We start from the raw sequence: 18,555 nt of genomic DNA, 5'->3' as shown, positions 1-18,555 counted from the left end.
ACTAACAGAAGTGTGTCTTTTAGATAATGAAATATTCATTTAACATAAATCCATGCATCACAATACAGAGTAGCTCCAGAAACTTACCAGATGCAATTAAGTGGGATTAAATAAAAGAATAGTTACTGTTGTTTCTCCAAAAGGTTTCTCATGTATTAGGAGGGGGGATAAACTCCTTCCTTCATATTCATGAAAAACTGAGGTGGGCATGAGGATATTTAAGAAAATAAGAACAAATTAAGAGTAATTTCAAAATTCTTGGTTTATTATTTTTTTGTGCCAGAAAACACTTTACAGATAGGTTAGCAATTGTTTATTTTTTAGGTTAGAACTTATTTCTTTCTTCCTTTTATGGGTGTCTCTCTTCTTGTGTTTCAGATATTTCTTTTGCCACAAATACAAGATAAAGAAAAGACTAAAATCAACAATTCTTCACTCCTGACTGTCAACTACCCACACACCCATCCAAGGGTTCCTAGTCTCTTTGTAGTTTGTCCTTACACTGGGAAAGCAAGAAGTTTAAAAGGGTCAGAGATCAGGATCCCTGGAAAAGCCAAGTTTAGCCATTAAAATGCACATGAAGCATTTTGTAAAGTAGCGGTGAGACTCTAGAATAAAATGTATTTTAGCATCTTGAAGCTGAAGTGCTATAGTTCTTTCCATTTCATAGCCTGAATCTATGCCATGAACACTGATGCCCTGGCAATGCACCTGGCAAAGGTACTAGGTGTCACAAACACCTGGTCAGTATTAAGTCCTCAATAATCACAGTTTCTGGGAATTGTGCTGTTTCTTTTTTTTTTCTTTTTATCAACAACACGTGACATGTGTTAATTCTCTTGCAGTACCACAAATGCAGTCCTCCCTCTTTATGTACATCATCATTTTCTGGGCTTTGAGAACAAGCTAAGTTATTCTCCTCTTCAACAAACTCCTCAAGGCACTTTTCACCTCTGCATTTCTCACTGTGTAAATGATGGGATTTAACATGGGACTGAGGATTGCAAAGAACACAGTCACCAACTTGTCCATGGGGAGGTAGCCACAGGATGTATGTAAGTGAAGATGCAAGGTACAAAAAAGAGGACAATGACGGTGAAGTGGGAGCCACAGTTGGAGAGGACTTTGGACTGCCCTTCAGAGTCATAGGACTTCAGGGAGCTGAGGATGACTGGTAAGAGACAAGCAGCATGGACAGGATGAGCAAGCACATGGCTCCACTATTGGCTGCCACCACCATTCCCAGCCAGTAGGTGTCCCCGCAGGCCAATTTCAACAAGAGAAAGAGGTCACAAATGAAGTTGTCAGTGACATTGGGACCACAGAAGGGCAGGTGGATCATGAAATCTGCACAGCGGTGTGCAAGATCCCAGCAATCCAGGACACCACCAGCAAGAGGCGACAGCGTCCCTGCCGCATGATGGTCATGTAGTGCAGGGGCCTGCAGATGGCCACGTAGCAGTCATAGGCCATGACAGTAAGGAGGATAATCTCCTAACTGCCCAGGAAGTGCTCCACAAAGAGCTGGGTCAGACAGCTGCCCAAGGACATGGTCCTCCTCCAGTAGAGCAGGTCCATGAGCATTTTAGGGGTGGTGTAGGAGGCGTCTGTGAGGGACAGGTAAGAGAGGAAGAAGTGCATGGGAGCAGACAGGCAGGGCCGAGGGAGATGGTTACAACGACAAGCAAACTGGCCAGCACAGTAAGTAAGAAGATGAACAAAAGGACAAGGAAGTGTATTTTCTGCAGGTGTGGATTCTGTGTGAATCCCAAGAAAATCAATTCAGTAATATGACTGGGGGCATGGGGTGAGCACCTTGGGAAGTAACACCTTCTCAGGTCCTGGATTACCTACCCAAGACAGAGGTACAAAGTGAATCGCACATGGGTCACAGCCTGAATTTCAGAGCACAGAGACAGGGGCCATTGTAACTGTGGAGCGGGACTTGGGCACCCTCATCCTTCATTGTTATCTGAAGCAGCACTTCATTGTTATCTCCCACTTCCCCCATGACGCTGTCTTGTCAGATACCCAATGTTCTTTCACCTACAAAACACTCATAAAGCATCAGTTACTGGACAATTTAACAAGAAGACAGGGGGCATGTTTATGAGCTCTGGATTCTCCATGTCCAACACCATGTGACTTTGTTATGTCATTCCATGGACTCATGGGTCTGATCCCTCCTTACCAATTATAGCTGTGAGCTATACTGTGGAAATTGCAAAGTGCAGCTTATAGGTAGAGCTTATTCCCTCTTCCAGAATTGACATTTAAACCTACAATTTAAAATTTTAAACAAAAGCATGGTCAAGACCTATCTTGCAAGGCACTCTAAGCAGGCAGGTGAGGAAAATGTTTAAACCACTGGGGACACAGCTTCCCTGGCATCTGCCATACACAGATCGTATTCATGGCTGTTTCCTCAGTGTGCCTATCATAGTGTCTGGCATAATGTCTTCAGCATGTGGCACCTACTTGAAGATAAATAAATGACATTCCTACGCTCCCTAAATCTCCATGAATACACACATTCTCATCCTCTCACTCTATCTACAATAGATACCTACTTTATGAGAAATGTAAATAAATTCTTAAAAGGAAAGGTACATTCCAGTTGAATAGTTTTGGCATATTTTATAGGTTGAGTATCAAAATATGTTATTAAGCAATTTGACTTTCAGGATCATTACACTGGTAGTTAATATTGTTTATTCTTCAAAATTACATTCCACGAACAAGTTAACACAATCTCATTCAGTAAATTTACAGTTTCAATACTGGTCTAAAAAATTCTCTAATATTGGCTTTTCAATCCTTGGAGATCTGCTAAGTAAAAGAAACCTTTATTTTCAAAGTTATGAAAATAGAAACTTAATGTGGAGTACAAAAAGAGAGCCTTAGATAAGGTAAAGTAGATACAACTTACATATATATATAGAGAGAGACAGAATAATTACAAGTACTTATTAGAAGTTCACTAATTCAACAAATATTTATTGGACACTTACTATGTTTAGCAATGTATGTTGCTTTACATAATTATAAAAGTGGCTGTGTTAAATGTCTTAATAATCCCTCATCTAATATTTTCTTATCACACAGCAGCAATTCATCCATCCACAAGGTGAATGATCCACCTTATTTCTCTATGTTTCTGCTACATACAGTCTCCTGTCTCCTCCCATTCTCCTATAGCATTCATCACTCTAGGATAAAGAATATCACTTTATTAATAGAAGGGGAGGAAGTGATCTTAACATGGGGATGTAAATATTACAAAGAAGTGAAAAGAGAACACATAAATGCAACAAAAAAGTATTGTTAAAAATGTTTCCGTTTTTTCAGAGTTAAATGGACACAGGGTTTTATTTTTTACCCAAGATGAAAATCTTATATATATGTGAAAAAAAATTACAACAGCTTCATTATATTCCCTCATTTTGGGGACAACTCCTACCCAGTTGTGAAAAGAGCACAGTATACATAGAATAAGAATATGACAACACAAGTGATTCAGGAATAACTTCAAAGAAATAAAACTCATTTTCTTTACTTTGACTTCACAATACTCTTCCTAGAAATAAACTCTAAAGGAAAATATTTTCTAAAATAAAAAGTATAATGTAAAAATATGTTCAATGCAATTATTTAAGGACTGAGAACAATTAAAAACTGTATGCAATGTCCAAAATTAGGAAGTAAAATATATAATAAAATAGAATATGGTATATAATAATATACATGGAAATGTAGCAGAGATGTATTTAAAATTTGTAATATCATAGAAAATTCTTTTGTTGTAATATTAAATCAGAAAATTTGAGAATGAAAATTTTAATATTTTGTATGATTCTAATTTAAATATATATCACTTCTAAATTTAGGGAATTCTAATTGATTCTGCCATTCTCAGGGCTCAACATGGTGAAGAAAGACTGGAGCTTAGGTGAACGGCAATAATGGGTGATTTTATGGTTTTTAAGGTCCATTTAACCCTGAGATTCAATCACTGTGATTTCCTTTCGAAATAAGTCACCTATTAACTAGTCTGACATAGCTCCATGGCCTGGTCCCTGAGCAGCTATTAATTCATCAATAAATAAATGAAAGCTGTAAGATTAAGTCAAGTAGCTCAGTTCTGGTCAGCTTTGGTGATTTTTAAATGGCACTGTTGGAAGATGCTTTTCTCTGGAGCCTTACCACTGTCACATAAACTTGCTTGTAGGCAAATTCTGAACTTTCTTAGTTGTGGCTAATTAGACCTCGGGGGTATTTTACAAGCAGACATTGCCAACAGCCCAATTACTTCAACTCACTCAACTGAATATGAGATAGGAACTTTTATGCCATTCATCTTTAGTTGTTAACTTTTTCCTTAAATTCATACAAAGACAAATCACTGTGTCAAAAGAAAACAAAATAGTTCTCTGCTAATGAATTTGGATATTTAATAACAAATTAACTTAGTTCATTAGTGGAGTTAGGATATTTAGCATTGTATAAATTAAACATTTAGGTGAGGAACTATCTTACTTCTTCAATTTTTATTATACTATGTTTCCTTATCAACCCCTCCTGCACTCTTATAACACTTTTTAAATATCTTTGTTGGGGGCATACATTAAGTGCTAGTTATGACACATGTAACAACAGCACTTCATAGAAGTAGTTTACAGTGTTTCTTCAAGCAGTCTTTCTCATAACAAATTTTGAAACTAGATTAACAGCTTGATGATGAAAACAGTTACATTCCTGAACTATCTTCACAATTGTAAGATACATTTTCCAGGCATTCAAATGTAATCTAATACTATACCTATGAAATGGAAAAACAGGCATCAATTTACCTCTTTATAACATGGAAAACCAAGTCAGGGAGTCAGAACATCATCAACCAATGTAAATAAAAGCCAAGCCTCCTGAATCCTGGGCCAGAGTCTTCATTCTTAGATTATTGTGTGATAACTAATGTGTAAGGACACTTTTATGCTGTAACCAACTGTAAGGTGCATTGGAATTGTCTACTAAAAGAAACCAATTTTTGAAACATACCAATATTTGAAATTATTTTTAAAAACAAACTAAATTCAAATAAACTTAGGAATATTTGTAAATATAACACATTAATTCATTATTGTTTGAATATATTTTCTAAATTAAAAGACAGAGAGAGAGAATTTGTGCTTAACTCTGAGTTGATCTTGGAGAATGTGGTCATTCTGAGCAGCATGCAAACAGTTTAACAAAACTGGGAACATGATATAAATTTGATTTGTCTAGACATTTGAACAGTGTTGTTCTATGATAACATTTGTCTTTTGTCTTAGTTACTTTTCTCATTGGTGAAACAAAATACCCAACATCCAAAGTTAAAAGAGAAGAGGTTTATTTCAGCTCATAGTTTGTAGAGGTTCTAGTCCATAGTCTTCTAGATCAAAGGCAGGGTAGGTAGCATGGTAGAGGAGCATCACAGAGGAGAAATAGTTCATGGCAGGCAGGCAGAAGGCAGCAAGCAGCAACAGCAGCAGAAGGAGCAAGCCTGGCTTCCTTCTATACCTTTACATTCCATCCAGGCTATAAGTCTATTGATTTGTGTCACCCATACCCAAGGTGAGGGTTCCATTATCCACACCCTTAATCCCAGATTCATGCCTGTAATCCACATTCACATACCTAATTCAGCCACCTCCAAAACCCCCACCTGTAAGCATGAGGATTTGGGGGGACATATAGATTCAACCATAACTCCTTTCAACTCTGGAATGGAAGCAGAGAGTCCAATGTGCTTTAAAATGTAACATACCCAAACCAATAAAAAATTAAATTCACACATAATGACATATAACCTGTTCATCCATCCTCTACTAAAATAACTTGAATGATAAGTATAGATTGTTTTTAATCCCCATACCTGTCTAGTTGTGCTCCCCATAATGTAGAGTAACATAACTTGGAGAAAGGACAGAGTTCATATGGTTAAGTCCAAAATTGTGAGAGTTGTCCATGGAGGAAAGTTTTCAAAAGGAGAATTTTTGGAGCTATAAGGGAAAAACCTGTTTTCAGAATACCAGAAGAAGAAGTGAGTGAAAAATCACAATAAAGACAGAAACACATATTTCAAAGTGAAAGGGTAAATGAGAATGAAAGAAGGAAAAATTAAATATGGATCAGATCACAGTTGGCAAGAAATCAGTGGAAGTATTAGTATCATATTTGAGAGGTCTATGGCCTTTAAAAAATCAAAAAAATAATGGGTACTTGCCAGTGTTTTTATGGACAGTGTCATGCCCTTTAGTCAGCAGAAGAACATTTCTCAAGGCAAGAAAACACTTAAACGCAGAGCTCCTACTGTCTTAGTCCAAACCAAAAATCTCTTCATGCCAGGAAGACATCTTCTAAGTTGTTCAAAAAATGAAAAACTTTAGAGATGCGTTTGATTGCTAACTTACTACAGATAATCTCTCAAAACTCTTCCAATTTTACCTTTTCTAATTGAAAGGAAATGTAACAATATTTAAGGTAATATATTTTGCAAATGGGAAGGGGACAAAGAGATGGAAGAGGGGAAGAGAGGAGAAAAGAATGTGAAAAGAATTAAAATGCATTATGTGCATGTACCAACTTGCCATGTTGAATGCAATCATTAAGTACTGAGAACATGTACTAAAAAAATGAAAGTATAGAAACAATCACAAAACTCGTACACCTTCTAAATGAACAAAGTAAACTGCTCATAGAAACAAGATGAGCTATTTAACATCCTGCAATAAAACCCTACTCTGCTGATCTGGAAGCTGATATTCTTTTGGTCCATTGTGATTCTGCAATTACAATATATCTGCTAAATATTGTTGCATCACAGGGTGCACTGACCTCTTCAATAAAACATACGGTAGTTGTGAGGTGAGAGGTTGAATGTTTCTGTCAGGAGACATCTATGTATGTTATACTATATTTACATTGTGGAAATACATTATATCTTCTTAAAGATACAAAAGTTATTCACAATATAGTTTTGTAATCAAGGTAAGTTGTTTAGTTGAGAAATAATTTTTCAAATATGGAATGACTATTTCTATCTTCTATCTACCATATAAACCATCTCCTAAAGCTGTTTTCTTTTTTCTTTTTCTCTTCTTTTTCTTTTTCATTTTTCTTAATACATGTTTATAGTACAGGATGACTATGTTTACTGTAGAAAAGTGATACATTTATATAACATACCTCAATTCTTTTTTCCCCTTCCCCTCCACTTCCTTTTTCACCAGCGTCAGATTCATTTACTTATCTTATAAATCCTTTAAAGGTAATTATCATAGGTACAAATTAACAACCAGATTAATAGGCCAAAATAACATATAAAACACATAAAACATTTGTACTAAACCAAGGGACACTTTTAGATACCTTGTCCATGGTGAATTACAGTAATGGTTTTCTCTCTTCTCTCTTTTTTCCTATTATCTCTTTCACTTTTGCACTTAATTTATATATATATATGTTGAGTTCCTCAATAAGAGAAACCATGCAATATTTAAGCTTGTGTGTCTGATTTATTTCATTTAACATTATGGTCTCAGGGTGCATCCATTATCCTACAAATGATTCAAGCTCATCTTTCTTTATGACAGAATAATGTTCCCTTGTATATACATGCTACATTTTCTTTATTCATTCTTTTGTTGAAGGACTTGTAGTCTGCTTTCAAGATTTAGCTATTATGAATTGTGTGGCTATAATCATGAGCATGCACCACTATGTTATGATGTCTTTAACTCTTTGGGGAAGATTCCTACAAGAGGAATAGCTAGGTTAAATGGAATTTCTATTTTTATTTTTTGAGGACTCTCCACAATGATTTCCCATAGTGGTTGCACCAGTTTACACTACCACCAGCAATGAAGAAGGGTTCCTTTCTCCTAGGAGCCTCGCCAGCATTTGTTACTGGTTGATTTCTTGATGATATCCATTCTTTCTGGAGTGAGATGAAATCTCAGTGTTTTTTAAATTTGTGTTCCTTGAATGCCCAGCAATGTTGAACTTTTTTTAATGCACATCTATTTATTGGTTGTTTGTACTTCTTTATCTGATAAGTGTCTATACATTTCAGGTGTCTGTTTTTTAATTGGGTCTTTAAATTTTGGGGCTGTAATATTTTTTAGTTCTTTATGTATTCTAGATATTAGCCCTCTGTCTGAGGAGTAGTTGGCAAAATATTTTTCCCCATTCTGTAGGTTCACTCAGTTAATGGTTTTCTCTGGTGAGCAGAATCTGAAGTGACATCATTTGTTGATTAGTGGTATTATTTCTTGTGTACTAGGGTTCTATTTGGAAGGTCTTTGTCTACACCTATGTCTTCAAGTGTTTTACCTATTTTGTCTTCCAACATATTAATGCTTTCCATTATAATGTTCAGATACTTGATCCATTTTGATTTTAGTTTAGTGCATAGTGAGAGATATAGGTTTATGTTCAATCTTTAGCAAGTGAATAGTCAGTTTCCCCACCACCATTTATAAAAGAAGCTATCTTTCTTCCAGCAAAAGTATTTGGCCCCTTTGCCAAACATAACATAGATTAGTGTGCCTGGAGTTGTTTTTGCATCTTCTATTTTGTTCATTGATCCACAAGTTGATTTGTCAATATCATGCTGCTTTTATTACTGTAGCTTTGTAGATACCTTGAAATCAGGGATTATGATGTCCCTTGTGTTGCCCTTGTTGCCCAGAAGGGCTTTGGCTCTTCTGATTCCATATGAATTTTAAGACTGCTTTCTCAAGTTCTGTGGGGAATGTTATTGGTATTTTGACTGAGGTTGTGTTAAATCTGTACAACAGTTTGGAAGTATGGCCATTTTGACTCTACTGGTTCTGCCTATCCAGGAACAGGGGATGTCTTTCCATTTTCTCTTCAATCGCCCTTTTTCAGAGTGCTACAGTTTTCATTGTAGAGGTCTTTCGCTCCCTTAGGGATTAGGTTAATTCCTAAGTATTTCACTTTTTTGATGCTATTGTGAAAAGTGTTGTTTCCCTAATTTCTCTCAATGCATTTGTTATTGGTAAACAGGAAGGCTATTAATTATTGAGTATTGACTCTGTATTCGACTACATTAAGAAATGTTGGTTTTTTTCCATTTTCTTTTTCTTTTATTTTTTTGAGTTGTAAAGAAAGGTAATTTTTGCTCACATTTCAGGAGATCCATGCTTGGGGACTGTCTCTGGCAATGTTTTCTTTCAGGTGATGTCCTGATAAGCAGGGTTTCACATTCCAAGAGGTGATGAGTGTGTTTGAGTGTGTGTGTGTGTGTGTAAAGCAATTTTTAAAGAGGATTTCAAATTCATACAACTAGGTATACTAGTAATAGCAACATTTATTATTGTGATTCATATTATTTTCATTTTATTTTTAATACTTTCCTTAATTGTGAACATTTTTACATATATGTGTTTTTAAAAATTGCATTTCTCATTAAAGATTTTTAATCTAATAAATTCACATTTCTTATGACATATAACCCAAAACACTTTATAAAGCAAACCATGATTAAATATTAGGCCCAAACAATTTTATATAATAAAAATATCAGAGGATATGGAATAAGAATAGTACTTTTGTTCAAGTTGTATGTACATGTCCTATGATTTAGTCATTTAACTTTTCTTACTTCTCTGTTTTTTCTGTACAATAGGACAATGTTGTAAGGCGGTTGTGATCTTGTGGGAATAATAAAATTTCACATAGGTTTAAATTAAGTTTTAAAATCAATGGACTGCTTCTACTTAGTGGAACAAAAAGCTCAATATAATTTTAAAGTCAGATGTATTGCATGTGTGCTGAGATCATTAGAAGCATCTTTGTTCTATAATATACTCAATGCTTACATGCTAGGAGGTAGTGCAGATTTCTGAGTACAAACTGCTTGTAAATGACAGCATGTTGTGCGAGTCTGAAATCTGAAAAGAAAAATTTTCAATTTTCTAGAAAACAAGAAACATTCGAATGTTAGTGCTATCTTTCTATAAAATAAAAAACGAGGTGAGTGAAGTTTGCCTCTAGAATGCAAATCTGACACTGGCTCTGTCTCTGTCATTGGGCTGGTTATTTAACATTTTGAACTTTAGTTTTCCTTCATCTATGCCACAGGAATGACCATGACATGTATCTTGCTAAAATATTTTAAGAGTCAAATAAGAGGTCAAAGAAAAGATATCAAGTATGATAATTTTCATTTTCCCATAGTTCCATGGTCAACCATGGTCCACAAATGCTGAATGAAAAATTCCAGAAACAATTCATAGATTATAAATTGTATGCTACTTTTAGTAGTGTGAAGAAATCTTACACCGTGTCCTTTTGTCTGGCTTGTGACATGAATTATCCCTTTGTCCAGCATAACAACATTGTCCAAATTATCAAGTCAATCATCATGATATCACAGTACATATAATCAAGCAAATAGTAATGGCTTAGTAATGGCTTTATGGTGCAATATTTTATTACAATATATTGTAATGACAGTTTTGTTATTATTGTTAATATCATCAGTTTACAAATTGGACTTTATCCTAGATATTCATATAGAGGAAAAGTATAGTAGATACATGTGGGTTAGTGATATCCAGTTTCAGTAACAGCTGTCCATTGAAGGATCTGGGAATTTAGGACCCAAAGATGTGAAAGATCATGAAACAAATAAATAAAATTTTCTTATGAGATTATTTACTATCTAAAATTGTGTTCCTGTTCAATAACAATCTAATGGCATTTTTTACCTCTGCATTCCTTACTGTGTAGATAATAGGATTTAATAGGGGAGTGACAAGAGTATAGAATACAGTTACTGCTTTATCCATGCGAAAGGTGGCTACTGGTCGCAGATACATAAAAATACAGGGCACAAAGAACAAGATGACGACTGTGATGTGGGAGCCACAAGTGGAGAGGGCCTTTTTCCTCCCCGTGGAGCTGTAAGTCCTCAAAGAGTGCAGGAGACGCACATAGGACAGCACCAACATGACAAAGGTGATCATAGACATTCCCCCACCATTGACAGCAACCAAGAGCCCGAGAAGGAAATGGTCAGTGCAGGCCAGTTGTATCAGGGGGATGATGTCACACATGAAATGGTCTATCCTGTTTGGGCCACAGAAAGGGAGCCAGAAAGTGACTAGAATCTGCCCGAAGGAGTGGAGAAAGCCCACTGCCCAGCACACCCCCACCAGGATGCGGCACTTGCTGTGGCTCATCAGGGTCATGTAGTGCAGAGGTCTACAGATGGCCACATAACGGTCGTAGGCCATGACTACGAGGAGGACAATCTCTGAACCTCCCAAGAAATGTTCCAGAAAAAGCTGCATCATGCAAACATTGAATGAGACAGCTTTTGTGTCTGAAAGCAGATCCACTAGCATTTTAGGGATTATGGAAGAAGAATAGCATGCATCTATCAGAGATAAGAATGCCAGGAAAAAATACATTGGGGAGTCCAAAGTGTGGCTGCAGATTATAGTGGTGACAATGAGCAGGTTTCCTGTGACAGTGACAATGTAGATGATGAGTAACACGAGAAACAGAATTTTCTGCATCTCAGAATTCTGTGTCAGCCCCACTAGAATGAATTCAGTCACATTCATTCTGTTTTCTTCTATTCCAGTGCTAACGCTGAGTTCAGGGGTAGTTGGTTAACCTGCAAAAATAAAATCCTTCATAACAAATGTGATGAGCCAACATATTTTGGGTTATAAGGTAAACCCAAAGAATTTAGTACTATAAGCTATTTTCTTTCATGGTATTCCAGAAGAGAAGAAACACACTACATTTTCTATTTTACAAAAGGACATTAGAACAACCTTTTGCAGCTGTCTATCTCAAATTTCTTATAACGGTGCCAAAACCCCTTTACTGTTGACCGGTTTCACTTGTCACTTGGGCAAGTTTCACTAGGCCTTTCCTGAAGGAAAACTACTCATGTGAAACCTAAATGATGACAAACCCAATTCCTTCTCAGCCACTAAGATGTGTTAGAAAGATCCTTTCTAACATAACCCCTGATTCTAGTTGCACTCACTGTTAATGTATAATGTCTACTCCACCCCTTCCTCTATTTAGAAACTCTTAAATAAGCTGCAAAGAAACTACCCTGTGGGAGGGAAGGGAAAGGGGATGAAAAAAAGGAATGAAAACATGTTATGTACATGTACCAACTGCCCACAAGGAGTGGGAACATTGTGTACTAAAATCACGTGGCAATATTTTTTTAAAAAGAATTTGGTTCAGAGTGGCCTGATTCATAAGGTATTTTGTAAGTATTAATTAAATGAATACTTAAGTTGGAAGACTCCAGTTCCTCTGTTGTCTTTTTTTTCTAGCTAACTCCAAACTAAAGTGTAAATGACCCATTCCTTCTATCCTATAGATGTCCCTTCATGCTTGTCAGCCTGCTGGCTGTCCCCACAGTCAGTTTACCAGCTCCTTCCCTCTTTCCTATGTGCAGTGGCAGCAGAAGGTAGAGGTCAAGGAGGAAGAGAAAGTCTGTCAGAGGTTTATTTGGCTGGCTGCCTCCTACAGTTTGGATGGAAGAGTGCCTTCTACTAAGACTTCAGCTAAGGGGTGTCCCTCTTTGGGGTGCAGTTTTACAAGACTTGCAGGCCTGTCCTGTTCCCACAATCACCTTCTCCCTCACAGTCTCAGGGCGGCAATGCTGTCTGCTGTTACTCACCCTGCAGTGCTTTATTTGAACTTATTAGTTTCTTTTAACTCTAAGAAGTTTACTTAATAAACAATCTTAATCAAACTCTCTTCCAATTTTCATTTAGATTTTAATATTTCTTGTCCAGACTCCAAGGATGCAGAAAATTTATATTTATCCTTGGTAAACAAATAGAAGTCAAGGAGAAAGTGGTTTTCTTTTTAATATATGTATTTTATTCAACAGTCATTTGCACTTTTTTTGCAGTATAGCTGCTAAATAAATTTTCTACTTAGCAGGAAAGACTATAGAGTGCAATGTCAGAAGCCTTTTTTAATCCAGTCATGGTGGTGTGTGCCTCTAACTTTGGTGCTCTGGGAGGCTGAGGCAGGAGGTTAGCAAGTCAAGCTCAGCCTGGGCAGTTTAGTGTCTTAGCCAGATCATATCTTTAAAAAGATATATATAAAATATGGATATAGATATGAGAGGGGGAACATAACTCAGTGAGAAGGTCCCTAGTGCTGTGAAAATATTTTCTTGAAAAGTCTTTCTTGTGAAGGGCTGGGATATAACATAAAGATGGCTACGAGGGTGGTCAAAATATATGGTAAATGTTAAAATTTTAAAACTATATTACAATAGCTGACACTTTGCCATTTATTTCCTTCAAAATACTCCTCCTAGCTTCAAACATACTTATCCCATCATTCTTGCCACTTTCCGTAGTAGTTCTGGAAGTCTTTTGTAAGTGTCTTTATAAGATTTAATCAAAAATACAGTGATACTGTATCTGCTGCTTGTGTGCCATCCAATGAAAAAGCAGGCTTATAAAACCATCCCAATGTGTCCTCATTCACCTTTTTCACTGAGTCTGGTGCTGTGAGACTTTTGGCTCTACTCCAAAGCCAAAATGAGGATGGAAGGAAAAAAATTTGAATCAATTCAGTATATTGAGGTACTCCGACAGTGCAGCTAAATGTTCACAAAAGAAGACTTCAGAACCACATTAAAAGTGTCTAGAACAATGGGGTGTACATGTTCTAAGCCAGGGAGGGGAGCCTTTTGAGAGGGATTAGTGGACATATGTCTTTAAATGTGTTTTTTTTTTTGTAAATTTAAACATTGACCGTATTTGTAGATCATTTGTAGATCTATGTTTCTTCAATCTACACATATTCTAGGATACTGTCTTAGGGTTATGGAAATTTAGGAGTCTACAAAGCCTATACTTTTCACTGTCTTGAAGTGAAATAAAGCTATTTCACAAATTTTTTAAGTTGTAGAAGATGATAATACTGTAAAAAATCATTGCTCATAGAACTATAAATATTTTATGGTGGAAGTTCTATTGATTTTCCTGAGCATTGCATATAAAGCATTTGAATTTATTTGTAAATCTATTACAAACCCCCAACTGAACAACACAAGTGTGGTACATTGTGTTTTCCTTTAGACTATTTACAATTTTTAATCTCTTTTCACTAATTAGTAAGCTAAGTAAAATCTTTGCCATGTGTCTATTTTATATTTGTATGAGACTTGTGATTTCACTCTAGTTTTTGAAGATTCTTTTGTCTTCTTATGTTAAAATTACTGATAAAATTTAAAGAATCACAAAGATACACATATTCTTACCATGTGTGTTGTTTCCCCATGAACTATTCAACTTTAATGTATTTGGGATTTATTTCTATTTGAAATAGGATGGAAACAAAATATGAAATCAAACAACATTTTTATGAATCTCCCAACTCTAAGCTCACCCAGAATGAGCTAATGTGAGCTTTTTTTTCTACTGGGGATCAAACTCAGAACTTTATGATTGCAAGGCAGGTGGCAGCACCACTGAGATAAATCCCTGGCCCTAAATTGATCATTTTTATCAATTGAAATAATACTAAGGTCTGGAATGAATTATGTCAATTTGGCCATGAGGGGTGTGTGTGTGTGTGTGTGTGTGTGTGTGTGTGTGTGTGTGTGTGTATGCATGTGTGTATGTGTGGATACACATGAGGTCTATTTAAATGGAATACATAGTTTCAACATCTGTTTAATAATTCATGTATTAGGTCATGTTCAAATTCTTGTTATCTGCTTGTACATATACCTGGAATACTACAAAGTAGAGATATAGCAGTAAAGAATATGGAAAAACTAAAAGTGTAAATAAGGTTCAAAATGTATAATTGATAATGTGAAATAGGAAGAAAAGGTCAAAAGGAGACTTTTCTCTTTTTTTTTTTGGTACTGGGGATCGAACTTGGGACCTTGCACTTGTGAGGCAGGTGCCGGAACCACTGAGCTAAATCCCCAGCCCAGAAAAGGTCTAAAGGAGTACAGAAAGTGGGAAGGGTGGGGGAAAGAAAAGAAGGGAAAATAAAAAAATATGAGAAAATGAAAAAGTGGAAACAAAGTCTTTGTAAATAGGGAAGGGTGGAGGGGGTGAAGGGAAGGCAGAAGAATGGGGAAAAATAAGAACCAAGATACATCATGTAAAGGTACAAGATCACAATAATGAATGTAACTGTATTGTATACCTAAAATGTACCAATGAACTTAATGAGAGTAAAAAAAAGAATATGGACAAAGCCTACCTTCATGTCCTAGGAGAAAGAGACAGAGGACAGTGATTTTTTAAAAGGAATTGTATAGTATGGAAGATTGGGATAGATGCTATGAGAAAAATAAAGCAGGCAGCATGAAATGGAGTGTGAAGAGGGGGATCATTCTGTACAAGGCTGTCAGAAAAGGCTCCATTGAGACATAGCAATAAAGAGGAAGGAACAGAGTAAGGAAGGAGGACCGAGAAGATATTTAGAGGAAGACTCCAGACCCAAATGCCAGCAAGGGGGATCTCTGCAGAAGGAGCAGAGCCAGAAATGTCTAAGGGGGCTGCAGCTGGGATGGAGCCGGCCGGGACCACTGGATGCCAGGCCTCTCAGAGCTTTGTAGACTACAGTAAGGGCTGTGACTTCACTGTAAGTAGCAAAGCTTCTGGAAGGGCTTCTGCTTCAGAAGGACAGAATGTGACTTCATTGTCAGATACAACATTTGGGCCACTGGATGAAGAACAGGGGAGGAAGACCAAGAGCAGAAGCAGGGAACCGAGTTAGGGTGTCACCATGACACTGAAGGTGAAGGTGGTCTGGACCAGGGTGGTCATGGGGAAAGGAATGTATTGTGAAGTTAAAGCCAACCAAGTGCCTCAGATGGAGTGTAAACCTTATGCAAATGCTGGTGTGCTAGCTGTGGCTCCTACACATGAAATTGTCTCAATGTATGACAATGCTTTGTTCAAATGATACGATTGAAATCCTAGGAGTAGTTTTTCCCTGTTTACATCCCATATCAAGCAAATTAAAATAACTCACATGTCAGCTGCCTACTTCATACCTAGTTTGTGTCCATCAGTGAGCCAGTCTCTCTTTCACTCTCACAGCAACTTCCCAAGCCATGATCTTGTTTAGAGAAAATATTCAAGAATTCTAGAGATTAGCTACATTTTATTGAATTATTACTTTTGCTGTTTACTTCAATGTAAAGTTAGGATGTAAACCTATTAAGTAACATTGAACAATTTACTTATCCTAAGTCTTATTTATTCCACCTGTGAAATGAGGGTATGAATAGTCTTTGTCTCAATATGGATACGATCTGTATTGAATTTTTTACAAGAGCAAGCCATCATTATGAACTCTACAGGGAGACGACATGAGACCATGATTATTAAAGTCACTATGTTCTGTCTACAAGGCAAAACAAATGAATTATTTAAAAGAATACCACTATCCTCCACCATTTATCTGCATAGTTTTTAGCCAGCCAATATCATTTTTTTCTTCTTTACCAAGGTGCTGTATTTAACACACACATTCTATACATTCCTACATACTTCACACATGAGACTTAGTGGTTAATTTTGAGATTAGGTACAGAGAGACAGTATTTGTCACACATTATTACATTTCTAAAATATATATCAAATATAATTTTCTAACATAAACATATTTACTTACAAGCGTTGTTGTTCATGACACAATTCTCTGTAAATACACTGTCTTCTACTCAACTGCTCAGTGACCTCTATTCATCACACACACACACACACACAAACACACACACACACACACACAGCAGTGACTCTTATGATGTGTGCACCTCTTTCCATCCCCTTGTAAGGCATGTAGCTTATTTATGCTGGAGACACAGGGAATACAGTACTCTAGCTGCCTACTCTGGGAACTTCCACCCAAGTTTCCTTCCTGTCACTTCAAAATGCAAATGACTGTTTCAGATGGGAAACTGAGACACCGAGAGGTTAAACCATGTACTCTAGGACTTGAAGTGAGCGAACCTGAAGGCATAATTCAAGACCCTCTGGCCTCGGGTTTCATCTTGACTCAACTCCACCGTCCCTTGTCCTTTGCACATAAAACTTACCCAAACAGTGTGATCCTCAACCTCGCCTTTCAACAAAGGCTTTAAAGACTATCTCTCATCCTGTCTTATGGAGGCGTAAAAGACTGACTCAAAAAGCACTTGGGAATTTAAAGGATGTCATCTTCTGAGGATCGTCTGAGAATTTCTCATCTTCTCTCTCATAGGTATTTAGAATTATCAACTTGCTTATTTTGCTGAGTCAGTTAGTAAACATTACTATCCTCACTCAAACACTATCTCTAATCTGCTCTAAATTCAATATTAAAAGAAAATACATGTTGATTATGCATTATTGTAGACTACTTCCATAATAACTACAAAATAACTCTATGGTGTAAGTGCATGATTTCAAATTCACAGGTAGAAAAGCTAAGGGAGAGAATGTTTTATTTCATTTATTGAGGATAATATAACTAGTAAGTCATAGAACTGTAATTTAAAACATCCCTTTTCCTAGGTAGGCAGGATCAATATCATTAAAATGGCAATTTACCAAAAATGATCCATAGATTTAATGCAATCCCTATTAAAACAACAACATTATTAGGATCAAAAACAGTTCTAAAATTTATATGAACCAGAAAAGAACTGTAAGAGCCAAAACAATTCTGAGCAAAAAAAGAAAAATAGAAGGCATCATAATTTCCAATTTCAACTTAAACTATGAAACTATATAACAAAAACAGCACGGTACTCACACAAAAATCGACCTGTAAACCAATGAAATGGGACAGAAGACATAAAAAAACAACCTCATGTAATGTTAGCCATCTGATTTTTAAACTTTTTTTTATTACTACATGTTTGCAGTGCATGCAGCTTACAGTCACTTGGGGAGTGGGTCCTTGAACACACCGCAGCTTGCTTCTTGTTTTAATCCCCTTTCCCTTCTCTCCCCCTCCATCTCTCCTCTTCTACTTCACCATCCTGATGTTCATTCTTGTTGCTATTACTCATTTTAAGCTCATGTTATTGCATATAATGTGTGCATTCATGGAGGTTATTTGATTTTTTCATAAAGGGGACAAAAACATACACTGGAGAAAAGATAACTTCTGTAACAAATGGTGCTGGGAAAACTGGTTATCCATGTGCATACATTAGATCTGTATCTCACACCCTCTACTGAAATCAAATCAAAATGGGTCAAAGCCTTAGATATAATCACAGAAACTTGGAGACAGCTTCAAGATAACACAGGGAAGACACTTGAAGCCATAAGCACAGGCAAGGACTTCTTGAACAAAACTTCAACAGAAAGAAAAAAAATTGAAGGAAAGAAGGAAAAAACAGAAACAAAGCTTATGTATATAGGGAGGGATGGAGAGGTAGAAGGGGGGGCAGGGGAATGGGAAAAAAATAAGAACTAACATATATCATGTACAGGTACAAATTCCCAATGATGAATGTGATCCTAAGATATA

At 36.4% G+C, this 18,555-nt stretch overlaps 1 protein-coding gene and 1 pseudogene across 1 annotated transcript; both read right to left on the bottom strand.

The window, feature by feature from the left end:
• Positions 1–906: 906 nt before the first annotated feature.
• LOC106008679 (olfactory receptor 4C3D-like) lies at positions 907–2,011 on the bottom strand (annotated as a pseudogene).
• Positions 2,012–10,718: 8,707 nt separating this feature from the next.
• Positions 10,719–14,369, bottom strand: LOC101720732 (olfactory receptor 4C12-like). Its single transcript, XM_004841188.1, has 2 exons — positions 14,351–14,369; positions 10,719–11,644 (listed from the first exon to the last, which is right to left on the bottom strand). Exon 2 carries the CDS (start codon positions 11,634–11,636, stop codon positions 10,719–10,721), a length of 918 nt encoding a protein of 305 aa, XP_004841245.2. The 5' UTR covers positions 11,637–11,644; positions 14,351–14,369.
• Positions 14,370–18,555: the final 4,186 nt, after the last annotated feature.

This window comes from Heterocephalus glaber, unplaced genomic scaffold (genome assembly GCF_053883595.1).
Source record: "Heterocephalus glaber isolate CG9 unplaced genomic scaffold, H.glaber_assembly_v1.0 deba00001673, whole genome shotgun sequence".
Classification (NCBI taxonomy): domain Eukaryota; kingdom Metazoa; phylum Chordata; class Mammalia; order Rodentia; family Bathyergidae; genus Heterocephalus; species Heterocephalus glaber.
This window is presented reverse-complemented; position numbering and strand designations above follow the sequence as displayed.

Bases quoted from the DNA above. Each gene is read 5' to 3' on its own strand.
- LOC101720732 (XM_004841188.1), bottom strand. From the start codon at position 11,636: ATGAATGTGACTGAATTCATTCTAGTGGGGCTGACACAGAATTCTGAG.